Raw genomic sequence first — 18,541 nt, 5'->3', positions numbered from 1 at the left:
TTTTATTTTCTGATTCAGTTATTGGCTTTCAAGATATGTTAGACACATTATTATTATATACTAGTACTTGTATATGGGGTTTGACTATTAATATTGTCAAAACAAAAATTATGGTATTTAGAAACGGAGGTTTTGTAAAAGACGAAGAAATTTGGTATTATGATGGCAATGCTATTGACATAGTGGATGAATTTTGTTACCTTGGTGTACTGTTAAATTTTAACGGTAAATTTGCTAAAGCTCAAAAACATTTAGCTGAGCAAAGTAGAAAAGCTGTTTTTGGTTTAAAGTCGAAGGTTTCGTCATTGTATTTGAATGTTTTTACATATATGAATTTATTTGATACTTACATTAGCAGTATTTTATGGTATGGTTGTGAAATATGGGCTTCCATAAAGCTCCAAGTATTGAAAAAATACAACTTGATTTTTGCAAAAATATATTAGGTGTCAAACAGTGTACAACAAATGTTATGGTTTATTTTGAATTGGGGTAGATATCCTTTGATATATTTTAGAATTAACAAAATAGTGAAGTACTGGTTAAAATTGTTATCCACAAGCAACAGAATAACTGTATTCTTAAAAACTGCTACAGGGAACAACTGTATAATTTCTGTAATATTAGAAGCAGTTACAACAATTCTTATTTAACTTAGGTTTAAATGAGATCTGGTATAACCAAGACAATTTAATTATTGATACAAATTTATTATTATTTGTAACAAGGATTTATGATCAAGCAAAACAGACTTTGAATGATCAACTGAACATTTCATCTAAGTGTTATTTATATAAATATATTGTCAATAATGTATGTTTACAGAATTATCTAACTAAACATATGAATTTTAGAGTGTATTTAACTCGCCTTAGATTGTTTTCCCATAATTTGTTTGTTGAAGTAGGCCGTTATCATGGAGTAAATAGGTTAGATAGAAAGTGAACTCTTTGTACTTTGAATATCACTGAAGATGAATTCCATTTTGTTTTACAATGTGAATGCTATAGAGACTTAAGGAGACAGTTTTAAACCTTATTATTATAGACGTCCATCTTCGTTCAAATTAGTGCAACTTCTCAGCACTGAAAATGTAAAAGATTTGCGAAATTTGTGTAAATTTGTCTCATGCACTTAATCATTGACCGAACTGTTATTGGTCAATACTTGATATTTATTTGCTTCTCTGATGTATTATTTCATGTTGTGTTATAAAAATGTATTTGTATTTATTGCACTGATAAGCATAATATGCTTAAAGTAATAAAGAATTGAGTACAAACAAGGTAAAAGAGCTGTGTAATTTAGGTAAATCTATATTTCGATCTTTTAAGCTTAGAATTGAAATGTTAGAATAATGTTTGTGTATTACTACAACACCTTCTGCTATTCTATCACATAGTTTGTGTTGATGTTTGTATTAAATGTATTAAATGTATTATTGATGTTGATGTAATTCAAATGTATGCCTATAGTTTATATAGACTTTGATAATAAAGATATATAAAGAATTACTGCCTTCTGAACTAACCAGACGCACAGTATATAACAGACAATGGGAGAATCGTATGAACACTCAAGATTAATGAACAAACCAACAACAACGGTCTTAATTCAGTGCAAGTAAAAAAAAATCGAATGCCTGAAAATTAGAGGAATTGCTACCTTGATTGTTATCTGTTCTCTTAATTGTAAATGTTGTAGTCAACTCACATTTCTTAATTTATGTAAATTTAGATAATATTGACCGATAGATTTGAAGATTATGCACGCAAGAAACACTAATTAGTTCTCATTGAATTTCCAACGTTTTAAAATTTTAACAACACATTCTTGTATTTGTATTAAGTAATATAGCTTATTATCAAAAATGTAAACAAATATATTACATGTTTGTACTTATTTCAATCAACTTTATCTAAATATTTAAAGTACATTTAAGTCATGATTCTAAAAGTCAGTCATGCAAATCAAACTACAGAATTAGGTAGATTTTTCTGTAAAAGGATTCCGTGTTGAATATTAATTTTTATTCAGATTTCTTAGGTAACAAAAAACCCACAATGATATTGTTGACAAGGGACATTGGACACCGTTAGTGATACAATGAGGGGCAATTTGAGTAACATCGAAGATGCACTTTTTATGTTTAACAGCTTTTCGGAATCACTGTACTATATTTCTTTCGGAAATACGATTTTATCTAATGCAGGACTTATACTAAATATTATTTTATGCGTTTTATTGTTCCGAGTGCAGCATTTTCAGTGGAAAGTTTTGATTCAAATATTATGTGTTGTAAATGGACTAGGTGCAGCTTGTGCAAATGGTCTACTGACATTTTCGAACTTCAAGGAATCAACAGATGGCTATTTTACAGAATTCTATCTATTTTCCAGAATTTTACATAATCCTTGCAAAACATTTATATATATTTCTGAAATACAAGGTATCTTTCATTTAATTTCACTTCTATTGGCGTCGATACTTGGCATCAACGCTTTATGTTCTATTTACCATGTGCGGTACCGATTTCATATAACCGGTATAAAGTTTGTTTTATTAGCTGGATTTTCTTTTCTATTGATGTGTTTTATTAAGTGCCATAAATTCTCATCTCTTCGTATGAAAACATCTTACTTCGATTTTAATTCTGTGAAATGCATTCTGTGTCAATCGCGATATGATTCTCCGATTGTGATGACGAAATATGTAATATCCCATTACCATGTTCTTATCGATCTGTTATTACCCATGAGTCTTTGGGTCCTGATGGTTTTATCAGTAATTATGATTTCAAAAAAACTGTCTTGGAAGGAAGATGTGGCTATCAGAGGAAGAAAAGAAAACTGTTACTACTCACAGAAGTTGATATTATTAGTTTTGATAATATGTTCAATATGCGAACTGCCTTCACTTCTCATGCAAGGACTACGTGTTCTAGGAAATAACCAAACATTTCCGAGTGACATTTATCCAGATCGGACACTTTCTGTTTTTGTGGATTACAGAACTAATGTTCAATACTCATTCTCTACTTCAATATCAGGGAAGCCATTCCTGGAGGATTATGGGAAATATGTGTTTTTGTTTTTTATAACTGAAATAACACAAAATGTTATGCGTTTTACTAGTTATATGTCTACTTTTGTATTTTATAGGTTAATATATTGATTTAAATCAAGGCATATTAAGTTAAAAATCAAGAAATTTGATTTCGTTTTCAGGTGACTCTGAATATTTTGTTAACTTGAGCAAACAGTTACTGTATATCATAATTTGTCTGTTAGTAAGTTGGTTCAAAATTTAAACTTTTAACTTGTGTTCATGCTATTTTTTCTAAGATGAAATTACTCAGAAATATTGGTTTTGATGCCAGTGAAAATTGAGTACAGCCGTGACGGTGTGCCATGGTAGTTTTTATACGTGTGTGTGGTTTTGTTTGGGGTTTTTTTCTTCTTACTAGCTTGTTGGTACCTATTTAAAAATTTGCCATAACCATACCTGCCAACTGTCACTATTTGCGGGGGATTTCCCCCATGGAGGCTCTCAAATTGAAATTTTGAAAGAGCAATTTTGTCCATAATTTCTAACAAAACAATTAACTTTATAATGACATTAGGCTTGTAAAGGTATGAAGAAGCCAAAAAAACAACTTTAAAATGTATTTGAAGGCCCCTTTGAAGGTTTTTTAGGACTATGACAGCCATCTTGCACGCAAACCCCCATGGGCATTTTGAAAAGTTGGCAGGTATGCATAACCAGAAAAAATAAACAGATACAAACATGTTCAAAGAAATCGTTTGAACTAATTATATCATTCATGTTCACAAACAATGGTTCATTTATATAAGAATTGTCATTTCAAATTGAATGAAGTTATGCAACACACAATGAGACAAGACTGTACACGTTTATTAAAACCCATTGAATGTGCCAATTATCTGGGCTGAATTATCCAATTTAATATATAAAATACATCATGATTTTGATGTTTGATACAATGATTAATGCAAAATGATTATATAGATAAGTTGTTTACAACGGTTTGTGTATATCAGTTACATGTGTCAGTAGTTTTGCACACACCTCTCACCAGAAAATACAAGTTCAATATATTCAATGATTAGCTTGGGGATTTTATACTTTTAACATCACGTTAAGCTCTGTCCTCTTTGTCATTACACTGCAAATGAGGACACCTGATTGGTCGATACATATTAAAGGATAAAGCAATGCTAGTGCACGATATGACTGTGCACTGTTCAGTGTATAATATGACTGTTAAATGTTTAGTTCATAATAGAAAACTCTTTCTTAAAATCTCCGAGAGCGTGTATCATTTGGCGTCAGGTGTGTTTTTTTTTTTTTTTACCTTTGCAATGCCAAAAGTACACATTATACAATGTAGATAGAACATCATAGATGTTCTGCATCATAGATGTTCTGTGCAAAAAAGAAAGGATTTGTGATTGTGTGTTACGATTATTTGACTCTCTCTTTGCTAATTTTACCAGATAACTGAAAAGGAGTAGGTCCGGTAAGACCCCTTTTTGGCCCCAAAATATAACAGTTTTACAAAATCGTTAAAATGTAAACTTTTAGTTATTTATTGGACAGTTGAATGCTTCTGCTACATAAATATGGGCTGTTTTTGACAATACAACGCACATATATCGGGTTGTAGCACCATTAAGTCATGCTAAATTACTGAAATCTTCAAAATTCTATCATTTTAGTTAAATTTTAGACGGTTTCCTTGTAAAACGAAAGTGGTTAAGTTGAAAATTAATGAATTAAGAAGTTAAAATTGATACTATAAGCTGGTAGAGCATCAATTAAGGATAAACATATGCTAAAAATATTGATAGGTCATGGATCTCCTTTTCGAGATATTTGAGAATTAAAATATGGCGGGAAAAGGCTGACTCGGACTTTTACCTTATATTTGCATTGGTATTATTAGATCTCAAAACAAAAGAAAGAAAATTAAGAATCTTCTAAAATTTTGGTAAATGACCTTTCATGAGCTATTTAGTCTTATGTGAAAAAATAAATGGGTGTTATGGGGCAAAATATTTTACATTGTATTGTATGGAAAAACACCAAGGAGTCCGAACATTTGTCACAAATTCCAAAACCTCACCTAAGTACATCCTTAATATTGAAATGTAAGTTGTATTTTATGATAATACATAACATATATAAAGGTTGTGGATGAACACGGATGCGGCCACTTTCATTTTTGACAAAAACCATCTGAAAAGTGACGTTTTTGGCATATTTGAGAGATTTTTCATATTTGAGCTTGAATCGGATCGTTTTTAATGACTAAATCAGTTAAAATCTTTCACTTATACTAATTAAATCAAGTGAAATAGACACTTAAGTCTTTAAAAAGTGGTCAAAATCTTTCGTCAGATGAAACTGAAATTTGAGGCCAAAATGAGTCCTTATCGGACCTACTCCTTTCAGAGGCCTTACATTATTTTCTTGAAACTGATGTATTCTTACTGTCAGTTATAGATCGTAAATATAATATCAAGAACAAATGAACAAATTAACTGAAATCATTTAGAAATTTTAAAGAAATTATGATTCATTTAAAACAAATTTAAACACCAAAAGAAATTTAAAAAAGAGAGTTCAATACATGACCAAAGAGCATGAGAATTAGCATTAACAGTTCATTTGGCTATTACTTGAAGTAATTTTCCAAAGTCGACAGATTGCGATTGGTATCATAATCATATTATATATATATATATGTATGTATGTCATGATATGTGTATTTGTTTTGATCGTTTAAATCACGTGTCAAACAACCGTATGTTACGGTGTGTTTGATGACTTATACTCAATTGACCTGTATATATGTTTATTTCAATTTTGTTCTGTTATTATACAAATCTTATACCACTTCTGTCAAGCTGTATATTATGTATATCTGCCTCTTGTAACAGTGTAAACTGTCAGAGTGTACAATAAAATCTTGAAATCTTGAAATCTTGGTATGGAAAAATTGATGAATGGCCATTTAAAATTTATTTCACTATTTTTTTACTTACAACTTAGTATTCTCTTTATTTAAATAACCATGTAACAATGGTTTCAATATGATTAAATAAGTCAAAATCTTATTTTTGAGAAACTCCTAGTTTATGTTGTACAACTATTGTTCAAATACTCATATGGTCCGGAACATATACATGTACATGTATATATATATATGTCATAGGCGGATGCAGGGGGCCCTTGAGGACCCCCCCCCCCCCCCTTTGTGGGAAACATTTGGTTGATTATTTAGGGAATCACTGAAGCGGGTCCCTCTTATGTCAGTCAGCCCCCCCCTTTTATGAAAAGTTCTGGATCCGCCACTGTATATATGCGAAAATATTTTAAAACTGTGTATGTTAAATTATTCATACCCGTAGAAGGTATTGTACCCGTCCTGTAACGCTTCAGAACGCACAACATCCTGAATAAACTTGACCCCGTGTTGTATTTGAGCAACAGTGCATTCAATCGTTGTATTTCATATCTGTATTTGTTTAAACTTAAGAATAATATAACGGTTTTAATTTTCATATGTTTGCAAAAGTCGAAGTTTAAACATCCAATCGATATTTAAATGTATACACATATCGTTGAAAAACTACACTGTTATGTGAATAAGTCGATTTTCTTGTTTTTATTTGTATGAATTCACCCGTAACACGTCTTGTCAATGCTCCATGATGTACATGTTGTACATGCACGACTGAATGAAATTCTTGTAATTTGTTAATAGGATGGCAAATCCAAGTAATTTGGATGGAGATTTCTTTATGTTTAAAAACTATTCGAATTATATCTATCTAATATCAGTTGCAAAAGGAATTTTATCACTATCAGGATTTATACTCAATACGGTTTTATTGTTCCGAATTCCGAATTCGCCATGGAAAGGTTTGGTTCAAGTATTATGTTTAGTTAATGGACTTGGGGCAGTGAGTTTGAATGCAATTCCTATGTTTTTCACATTCAAGGATTCTACGGACGGGTATTATACTGAAGTGTATGTATTATCATGGCAGATACAACGACATTGCTTAGTGTTTTTAGTCATATTGGAAATACGGGAAATGTTGAGTCTGGCCTCGTTACAGGTTTGTGCTTGCATCTCCATAATGATGACTGTGTCAATTTGCCATAAACGACTCTATTTACAATTAACTACACGTAAAACTTTAGTGATATGTGGTCTGACGTTCCTGTTCATGTGTTCAATGAATATTCATAAATTTTCATCTCTTCGGATTAGTTCAACGTTTAGTCAATCCAATTCTCTGATATGTTTCCAATGTCGAGCATTATATGACTCACCTGTGTTGATGACGAAAAATTTCCATTTATATTATTATGTATGTGTCAAAATAATATTACCCGTGAGTCTTTGGGGAATGATTTTCTTATTCGTGTTTCTTATTATGTACAAATTGTTTTGGGTGAAATCCTCAATTTCGGGTAAAGTGAGAAACAGTACTTGTTTTAAGTGGACATCGTTAATTCTTATTGCATGTGCAATGTGCGGAATATCTTCCTTATACATGCAAGGTGTACATACTCTTGGAAATGAAGCTGAATCTCAGAGTAACAAATATCCTGATCAGACAATATCTGTTTTCAGGGAATTTGAGATGCAATACACATTCTATACTTCAATAGCAGAAAAGCTATTTTTAACGGAAAATTATAAGAAAAATGCTCATTTATTTTTTATGAATGAAACTATTCAAACGTGTGTGCACTTTATTAGTTACATGTTTACTTCTATATTTTATACGTTAATGGTATGCGAAGTGTAAAGTGAAATATATTTTTTAAATGACCATTTAACTTTTTAATGCATAAACCGGTGATATTTTATTTAAATATAGATTGACAAATATCAAACATCAATAAACCTAAAAATATCAGTGTATTTTCTAAATAACATGTATAAACAACATTAATATTCTAATTGATATATCATTTGGGTCCATTAAGAATAATTGGAAAGAATCATTACCATACCGAGAAGCATGTCCAGGGTTACGTTATCATATATGCCGCAATTAGTTTTAAAAAAAAATCGGTGAAATAAACAGGTTAATTGTTAAAAAAAGAAGTTACACCTAACATCTACGCATTCATCATCATTCCGAGTACCTTTGTATAAAAGTGACATCTAACATCCACATATTCCAACATCATTCAGAATTCTGATAGCAAACAATCTTATTAGGAAGAATCCTTATGCATACTATTAGTATTTAATTATAATTATATAACAAAATAATGATCAAATGATGCTAGTATTACTAGACTTGCAATTGCTTTAAATCAATCCGACACTAATTTAGTGTTTCGGCGGCTTTTGTATTATATGCTATAAATGATACACACCAGTGTTTTATATGTTGTTGTTTTTTGTATTTGCTTTTTTATACAATAATATGAAATGTGCAGTCAGTTTAAATAACTTTATAGCATCCTTTTTCCATGTAGCTTTTGGTGAAAAACAAGTCTGTGTTTTATTGCCGACTTTATTTTGTATCTATGTAAATGATTTAGTCTCAGATATTAAAGAAGCTTATTATGGTATTCAAATAGATGCCGTAATATTAAATTACTGTCAAAGAATTTTATAAATCATCTAATAGAGCTTTTTGTTCTGCTTATGCTTCTGGTGTATTGGGACTAATATGCATAACTATAAATAGTTTGCAAAACAAATGTTTGTAAGTTGACCATATAGGGTTTGGCAAGACAAGCAAGTAAATGGCATTGCTAGGGTGATATGGGATTATTTTTTTTAATAAAGGCAACAGTAGTATACCGGTGTTGAAAAGTTATAAATTAGTTGAGAGAAAACAAATCCGGGATACAAACTCAAACCGAGGGAAACCCATCAACTATAAGAGGAAAACAACAGGAACACTGAAGTGCAACAAAAGCAAAAGCAAGCATACATAGAAACGAACTATTTAACACCTGCCATATTCCAGACTTTGTACAGGACATTTTAAGAAAAAATGGTTTGTTTTATGGCTAGCCAAACCTCCCGCTTTTATGACCATGTTAAACAATATCGCTGAAATGACAACACTACGTGACAGAAATACAGCACAAACACACGCAAGACAAGAACATTTATCACAGATAAAAATACTGTTCCATATAATAGATTGTATTGAAAAAAGCATCAAACTGTTTACTGCGAATTTACATGCACAAGATAGATCCCTCCTCTTTTTAAAAAAGAAAATACAAGGCAATATGAAATTTTGAAAAATTCAGTTATTATGATAGTATCTATATAAGTAAAAATAAACGCACAAACATAAAAAATAACAGTCGACACAACATGCATGAATACTGCAGAATAACAACAAACATATTCCATTAACCAGAGATACCACAGGACATCACAAACAGTGATAAAAGTAGATGCTCCAACGTATTTTGTATCGAGGGTATCACCACCCCAGTAGCCAGTACTTCGGTACTGGCATGAAAATACGGATTTTTTGTGTTATTAAAATTTACTGTTACAAAATGATAGCAATTATTATAAATTAAGGAATGTATCTCCCTCATGCAAAGCTCTGATTCCTTTCATGGATTTGGCTATACTTTTTGGACCTTTTGGATTATAGCTCTTCATCTTTTATATAAGCTTTGGATTTCAAATATTTTGGCCACGAGCATCACTGAAGAGACATCTATTGTCGAAATGCGCATCTGGTGCAAGAAAATTGGTACCGTTAATTTTATTGTATCAATTCAGAACTGGTTTGTTACAATCTAAATTTGAGGTAGACTTTGTGATAGTAGACAAATAGGAGATGAGAAGCATTTTCATTTTAATGATTATAATTATGTATTACATGTTTGTTTTATATCACGTTTGAATAAAATAAATAAATGAGCCCGTTAAAAAGTGATAATAAACAAACATACATTGAAATATTCATTTTTTTCATAAACAGTTTCAATATATCTAACTACTCTTTTGAACAGATAAACATTTAAATAAAATCCAGAAACATTACAAACATGAAATGAATTAAGGATAAAGCAACGGTGAATGAATATGTTCCCACATAGTTAAATATCTTGATTGTTCTACGTTTGATAATGGTTCTATGAAATGATAAGTTATACATAAACTGAAAAATATTATGATTCTGAAGTCTAAATAGAACTTTTTAGGATCACCTAATATCATTCTCAATGTAAATGTGAGTTTGCGATTGCTGTCTGTTATACGTGTAAATATGAACAAAAGTCATGTCATTTCGGAATTCTGTGTCCTTCATGACTTATGTGTGTCTTCTCCAGATGTTCTTCGACATTTTGTACAATTAAGGCAATCGATCCGATGCTCCTCTTATCTACTCGAGACAAAACAGTAAAAGATACATTGACTGATGTGTTTGTTCGTTGATAACAAACGTTGAATCTTAAACCCAAATGAACAAGCTGTAGAGTAGCTTTAAACCCTGACTAGAGCAAATTTTCGTATATCAATTATACCGTGCCGATTTGCTTAAAAGAAGGGATACTAAACACTCCCTAATTTTTTTACAAAAAAAAATGAAAACGAACTCATTGTAACGTGACAATTTTAACATTGGCAGTCATCTGATATCTTCCAACAATTCATTTATTTTGAAGATTTTGATGGTGTTGAAGTGTTTGAACAATCTACTCCATCTGTCCATTGAGAATAACGTTCTACATTTTCATAGTTAGCGTCTGTTCGGTTTACAAAATGATCGTATGTTTCTTCCATTGAACTTTCTCTGACTCCTTTACAATTTCCGACATCATAAAGATCGTCTGTGACGTCATTGTGTAAACGTAAAGCCCCATAGTTCTTGCTGATAATGGATTCTTCTCTGTCTAATATAAATGATGTATGGTTATATTCTCCGGAAGTTATAGCAAATCTTTTAGTTTTGTCACTTATGATGTTTGAATCTTTATTTCGTTTATGAACTACAGCATACATGGGCACTCCATTCTGCTCATTCATTTCAATGTTTTCCTGTGTTTTAATGGACGCCGATATGTTTGTTTCTCGCCGACTGTCCATAGGTGGTCCATTTATGTCTCTATTTATCACATATTCAGAGAGTTTCGCCTGCCATCTTTTCTTTTTCACAATTGTATTTTTCCTGAAATTGATATATAAAGAATGACTTTTAAAACCTTTTACATTGTTTCAGATAATTCTTTAAAAAAAATGGTGTACATTATGTTCCTTATAATCTTATAAGACTTGTGATCATTAACGTTATTTTCTTTGTAATAGTTTAAAAGGCCTAAAAAAAGGAAAAACACTAGATTTAGATTTGTTGTTTTTCTTTTTTTTCCCAATACAGATGACTATACTACTTTACGAAATCCATTTCAGTAAAATAGAATGGTATTAATTCTATATTTGTAAATGCAGGATACATTTGTAAATGCAGGATTTGAAAAGAATGGAGAAGTTAACATATATTATGTGTATACTTTGCTAGATGAGAGGAACTAAAATGTATATATTCTAACAAATCTTTGGGGTTATTCACTTTTGTATCGTTATGATTAACATCGTCCCTAGAATATGTACATCTGTAGTAACACTGCACGCGTGAGCGTAGTTCGGAATTCGAATTGTTTGTCGAAAATGACTCGTTTGTTTAACTTTTTCAGAAAAGGTTTCGTCAAACATTTATCAAATGCTGGTCCTTAAGTTAGCCTTATAAATGCTTTCTTACTAAAAGTGTTGTTTGTAATCAATCTTTGATGCGTACGCATTTAAATGAATCTTACCTTATGTGAACGAGTACAGCTATAGAGAAGACCACCAAAAGAACTGCAATGCTACCTATGACAAAGTCTTCCGTCTGCTTACCTTGGAATCAACAGAAATTGAAAAAATGAATAAATATAAAGATATTTCTTTTATATACTTCTGTGTTAACTGTCCTTTGATTTTCCGTTTGCGATTAACTCTTTTGTACTGACTAGTATCTATCTCCGATGCAAATAAAGGTGTTTAACATAACAATGACGTTTTATGTGATTTGAAAAGCGTTTTATGTGATTTGAAAAGCATCTTATATTAGAAAAGATACGCATGTTTAAGAAAGATTGAGCAATTTCAAGAGATCAATAATTGCCGTTTGCAGAAAATCAAGATCAGGGCAGAAAACCAGATACTGAAAAATTTTAATGTTCCGAAACTACTTTTTATGTCATCTTATTATACAAGGAATTCTTGCTCACTCGAAATACTATGCAAGATGTAACTTAAAGGGCATTGGTTCGATTTCTAGGGGGGAATGCCAGGGCTTTACCGAGCAAAGTTTTATAAGTGTTCTTGGTGTTATCAAGGTAGCATGAAATTCTAAAGTATTATCAAAATTTATTCACCCTAACAGCCAGGATGTATGAATAAGTTCACCCCGTTGTAAAATTCCGTACAGCAAGAAAACAAATTTATTTTTAAATAAAGTGGTTTTCTTTAGATTTACTTTATTGTTGTGTGTTTTGTAATTGTACTATTTTCTTTGTGTTTGTTCTTTTAGATGTTATTTAGTAATAAAAGTTTGGATTTAAGTCTTGTTTTTACATTTCGATATTTCTTACCTTGTTAATGATCTGGTAATTCTCTTGATTTTACATTTGATAAATTCTTTTTCACAGACAATCGATGTATTACAGCTTATTTAAGTTATATATATTTACCTTCAGTTGGGGGTTGTTTACCATTTCTATCGTTCACATTCATGTCGTTGACATCTGTCATATCTTTAGTAATCCCGGACATTTCTAAAAACATAAGAAATGACCGATTAACAAACCAAGTGTGAACCCGGATGCCATATCTATCGATACAGTATGGGATTATTTTCATTGTTGAATGTTGTACGCTTATCTTTAGATAAAATTGAGAATGGGAATTGGGAATATGTCAAAGAGACAACAATCCGATCAAAGAGCAGACAACAGCCAAAGGCCAGCACTTTTACACCTCAAACAATTTTTAAAAGAAGCATTTTTAAATCTTATGTCAACCATTGTACACAATTTTAGTCTTGTCAGTATCATTTAATCACATAATATGATTAAAAAAGCGAATAAGAAGCAATTTTGTGACTTCAGATCAAACTACAGTTTATTGACTGTTCACTTATCTTTAAAAAAAACTGCATTAGCCTGGTCAGTTTTTCTATAGTTATATGACCTTTTTTTTTAGATGATCGCCCGGTCTATAAACTGCAAAATGACCACATTTCGTGTATTTATAAAAATAAAAAGGACCAATAATTTACCTACATAGCAATATTGAATTATCTATTTTACCTGTAGTTAGTTGTAAGGTATGGACGGTGGTAATTGTCTTCGGGAAACGTGGACGTGGGTTTCTATGTGAACCTACAAAATAATCAGTTACACAGAATATTGAAATTATGATATTTTTACAAGTTATAAATGAGGGTAAGGGTGGGGTTTACATAATAGGGCTTTATAGGTTATTATAATACAGTAAAATTTACCATAACATACAGAATATAGAAAAAATCCCTACAAAATACAGAATAGGAAATAATGGGGTTCTGAAATATAAAGAATACAGAATAATAAGCAAAAAAAAATAATACAAAAATGAAGGACCATAACCCTCATATGTACTATAAATCTTAATTCTCTTGATAACTTGTTTTTAATACAATATATATATATAGTACTAATGGGATGAATTACTCCGATTATCAAATTTAAATATAAAAAAAAAAACAGTCAAGCAGAATCTAAGGACACAGTTCGTCAATCATTTCTGCAGCAGTTCCTAGCAGCAGCCGTCTATAAATTCTAAATTGAGAACAAAAAATTTCCGTAGTGGAAATGCACGAGTTTATGTGGCCTCCATGAATGAAAAATGACATCAATATACATTTATCAGCTACATGTACCAGGTTAATTCATTATCTTACAAATGTATAAGGTTGATAGATCAATATAGGATTTACACATCCGTATGAAGATTTGTTATAATCTTTAATATATTAAAACTGTTGTCTGAACTCTCGGAAAACAATGATATCTAAGATAATCAGACACCGAGTTTATGATACATAATATAATATGATACATAATATAATATGATACATAATATAATATGATACATATTATTCTATGGGGTTATTGTTAGATGAAGTAATTAGCTTATTAAAAAAAACACGCATAAATGGTGTTGTTTTTTTCACATAATTAGGTCTTGGTATAAAAAAAAGTTTAATGAAAGCGATATATTTTAGTAACCTCAAGGTGATCGCCGTAGAGTTGTGATATATTTTCTCTTTTACTAAATGTCGCAAAACCAAATATAAAAATAAGAAAATGTAATATGATATCTAAATGTGACAACTCTCAATGAGAAACCAAATGACTTAAAAATTAACAACTATATGTCAACGTACGGCCTTTAAAAATGAGCAAACCCCATACCGTGTAAACGGCACTTGAAAAAAGGTCCGGAAATGACAAATGTAAAATATTTTCAAACAGGAAAAAATAACTGCCTGATTTATGTTTAAAAGAATGAACGAAAAACATGTAACACAGCAACAAATGACAACCACGAAATTACAGGCTCCTAGCTTGATCAGGCACATACAGAATGTTTCGGTTTTAAACTCGTTTGAAGGCGTCATCCCCCAGCCCCCCCCCCCCCATCCCCACCCACCTTCAAAAAAACACACCGCCATTGAATGAAATGTATTATTGAACATGTTCATGATACAACTATTTGGTCATGATTTCTGAAGTGATACCGATTTCGTTCCAGGATTAAACTCCGATACAGTGTATTTAGCTTTTTAGTATACATGTTTATAAAACTAATTAAGTTGCATTCCATAAAAGCATCTATGCAATACCCTTACTAAAGATTCCATACAAATATTTGGTTTCGTTATTTGACGAACTGTTGGATTGGTTTTTTTTTAATTGGATTGGCAAGGCTCTTATCATAATGTCTGTTTACAGAAGCAAATGGACTCGAAAATTACAAATAAAAACATTATAAATCATGTGACTAACTCCCTTTACACAGTTTTTAGCAGTACATTCCATGTTATTTGTAGATCCTATATGAATTAAAACAAGAGTAATAGATAGCTTTTCATCAAACAAAATTTTAAAAGTAACTATTTGTAACTTCCCATCCATGATTCATTCTGGGCATGCATGATTTTTTTTCTAGATTCGTACTTAATATTCTGGTCTTAGGGAAGTGAAACTAGTGCCAGGCAAATTTCATTAGATTTCAAGCAAATTAAGCACCATGATATTGGTAAATAGACTTAAAAGTATGAGTAAGACTTTGTTTAATATTTGAACTATATAGCTGCCGGGTTAAACATTTTTGTAATACCAAAAACAAACATTTCACAGCTATACATATGTATGGTAAATTAATTTATTTAGTTTTATTCTTAGTGGTTCTTACCGCATCTGGGAACGTTACAGTACTGCCATGTTATTTTCGTGCTGATTGTGTAACACCAAAGACTTCCTTTGTCATTATGTGGATTCCGACAGTAGTTTACATGTTCGGAACCCATTGGATATTTGATGCGAGGTACTTTCTGATCCCATCTCTGACACGGAATCCCACTTCTGGTCTGGTTGATATGTCCATTGTAAATTACTGAACCAGTTTTTCCAATTGAATAACAATCTTCTGGAAAGTACAAAATCGGTTTTTATTGAATATTTTTTTAATAATATGATCATGTTTCAAAACTGAAAGAAGTTTTGTCTGGTTATCCTATTCATAACTCATAAACTTGATCGACAAACGATTCAGATTTTGTATGTGTAACAAGTCTAAAATTTCTTTCTTGTTATTTGTAATAAATAGATGAGAAGATGTGGTATGAGTGCCAATGAGACAACTCTCCACCCAAGTCACTATTTGTAAAAAGTAAACCATGAGGTCAAAGTATGGCCTACAACACGGAGCCTTTGCTCACAGCGAACAGCAAGCTATAAAGGACCCCAAAATGACTAGTGTAAAACCATTCAAACAGGAAAGCCATCGGTCTTATCTAATTTATAAAAAAAAAAACCGAGAAGAAACACTAATGAACTACCCCATCAACAGACGTCAACCACTAAACAACATGTTCCTGACTTTAAAAGTTTTACCAACTACTATATTAAAGAACTTTAAAAAAAAAATACTAGTTCATGTTTAAAGTTCTATCAATAAAGAACATACACGTCTAGTTTTTATTAGCAGGAACATAATATGTTAGATATACTGTTCCCAGTTATAAGTAATATCAATAAGTAATATAAACTTACTAGTTCTTGTCTAAAGCTGTATCAATAAAGAACAAAGAACACTTACTAGTTCTTGTCTTAAGCTGTATCAATAAAGAACATAGAACACTTACTAGTTCTTGTCTAAAGCTGTATCAATAAAGAACATAGAACACTTACTAGTTCTTGTCTTAAGCTGTATCAATAAAGAACATATAACACTTACTAGTTCTTGTCTAAAGCTGTATCAATAAAGAACATAGAACACTTACTAGTTCTTGTCTAAAGCTGTATCAATAAAGAACAAAGAACAGTTACTAGTTCTTGTCTAAAGCTGTATCAATAAAGAACATAGAACACTTACTAGTTCTTGTCTAAAGCTGTATCAATAAAGAACATAGAACACTTACTAGTTCTTGTCTAAAGCTGTATTAATGAAGAACAAAGAACACTTACTAGTTCTTGTCTAAAGCTGTATCAATAAAGAACATAGAACACTTACTAGTTCTTGTCTAAAGCTGTATCAATAACGAACAAAGAACACTTACTAGTTCTTGTCTAAAGCTGTATCAATAAAGAACAAAGAACACTTACTAGTTCTTGTCTAAAGCTGTATCAATAAAGAACAAAGAACAGTTACTAGTTCTTGTCTAAAGCTGTATCAATAAAGAACATAGAACACTTACTAGTTCTTGTCTAAAGCTGTATCAATAAAGAACAAAGAACAGTTACTAGTTCTTGTCTAAAGCTGTATCAATAAAGAACAAAGAACAGTTACTAGTTCTTGTCTAAAGCTGTATCAATAAAGAACATAGAACACTTACTAGTTCTTGTCTAAAGCTGTATCAATAAAGAACATAGTTCTTGTCTTAAGCTGTATCAATAAAGAACAAAGAACACTAACTAGTTCTTGTCTAAAGCTGTATCAATAAAGAACATAGAACACTTACTAGTTCTTGTCTAAAGCTGTATCAATAAAGAACAAAGAACAGTTACTAGTTCTTGTCTAAAGCTGTATCAATAAAGAACAAAGAACACTTACTAGTTCTTGTCTTAAGCTGTATCAATAAAGAACATAGAACATTTACTAGTTCTTGTCTAAAGCTGTATCAATAAAGAACAAAGAACACTTACTAGTTCTTTGTCTAATTAAAAGTTCTACCAATACAGAACTTTAAAGTAAACTTAGTCTAGTTCGTGTGATGTCGATGCCTAAATTCTCAATTCAGAGTTTTATTATTAAAGGAACGTGTAGTTAGCATATTAAACTTAAACCTTCTTTAGACCAGTGTCGGTTTTTTTGGTTATATATCTCTCTCTCAAGTTATAGTTGCCCCGCGCCGTGGGACGGGTTTCAGCTGGCCACTAAAAAAATGTGAACTAGTTCGATGAAAATGGACGTCACACTTAATTCAAAAAATATAAATGAACTAAAATAAAAATAAGAACAGTATTATTGCTCTGAGCAACAATCTTCTGATTTTGTAGTGTTACTGTTTGAGAAAATGATGTGTATCATGATTGCATCGGAGATCTTTCGCAAAGTTGTATTCGTTATATATACATATACAATTTTGACCTACAATGTAATAACAACTGGATAAACACGTGACGACACAAAAAAAAGAATTAATTTTTTTCCAGACTTTGTATTTAACTTAAGTAATTAAAAAGAATAAACCGAGTATCTGCAAATTTTGACAAGGTTGCTATTTTTTTTTTACATGTTACAAAATTTGACAATAAATAAATAAAACACACTGGTATACATCAGTTAAATGGACTTCAACAATGAGCAAAACATTATTATTATTTTTACCCTTAGTACAAACATTCGAGTTACCTTCGGTATGAATTCCAAATCCTTTTACGACACAAAAAAATAAACAAATAGTTGGTAGCATCTTCATTGTTATTGTTTAGTACTTCAGTTCACTAATATTAAGTATGTTTTGTGTGCATATCGGAAGAGGATGCGGATATTGAATGAATCGTAAGAGGATTAAAACTATTAGTATTTATTGGTTAAGAATTATTGAAGAAAACGGTCACGATATTAAAGAAAAAAGACGAACATTGAAGTTCATTATCAAGCAAACATCTAACTAGTCAGTCTGTTGTTGAAAAGAACTTGGTTTAAATTAAAACGTTTTTTAGTGTTAAAATCATAATGGAAAGAATTAAGTGATGG

The 18,541-nt window shown here is 30.9% G+C and overlaps 1 protein-coding gene across 1 annotated transcript; it reads right to left on the bottom strand.

Annotated features, from left to right (window-relative positions):
* Positions 1-10,652: 10,652 nt before the first annotated feature.
* LOC139488568 (uncharacterized) lies at positions 10,653-18,281 on the bottom strand. The gene is made up of 6 exons (XM_071274293.1): positions 18,194-18,281; positions 15,533-15,766; positions 13,384-13,455; positions 12,766-12,849; positions 11,848-11,929; positions 10,653-11,204 (listed from the first exon to the last, which is right to left on the bottom strand). Exons 1-6 carry the CDS (start codon positions 18,258-18,260, stop codon positions 10,691-10,693), a joined length of 1,053 nt encoding a protein of 350 aa, XP_071130394.1. The 5' UTR covers positions 18,261-18,281; the 3' UTR covers positions 10,653-10,690.
* Positions 18,282-18,541: the final 260 nt, after the last annotated feature.

This window comes from Mytilus edulis, chromosome 9, assembly GCF_963676685.1.
Source record: "Mytilus edulis chromosome 9, xbMytEdul2.2, whole genome shotgun sequence".
NCBI lineage: Eukaryota > Metazoa > Mollusca > Bivalvia > Mytilida > Mytilidae > Mytilus > Mytilus edulis.
This window is presented reverse-complemented; position numbering and strand designations above follow the sequence as displayed.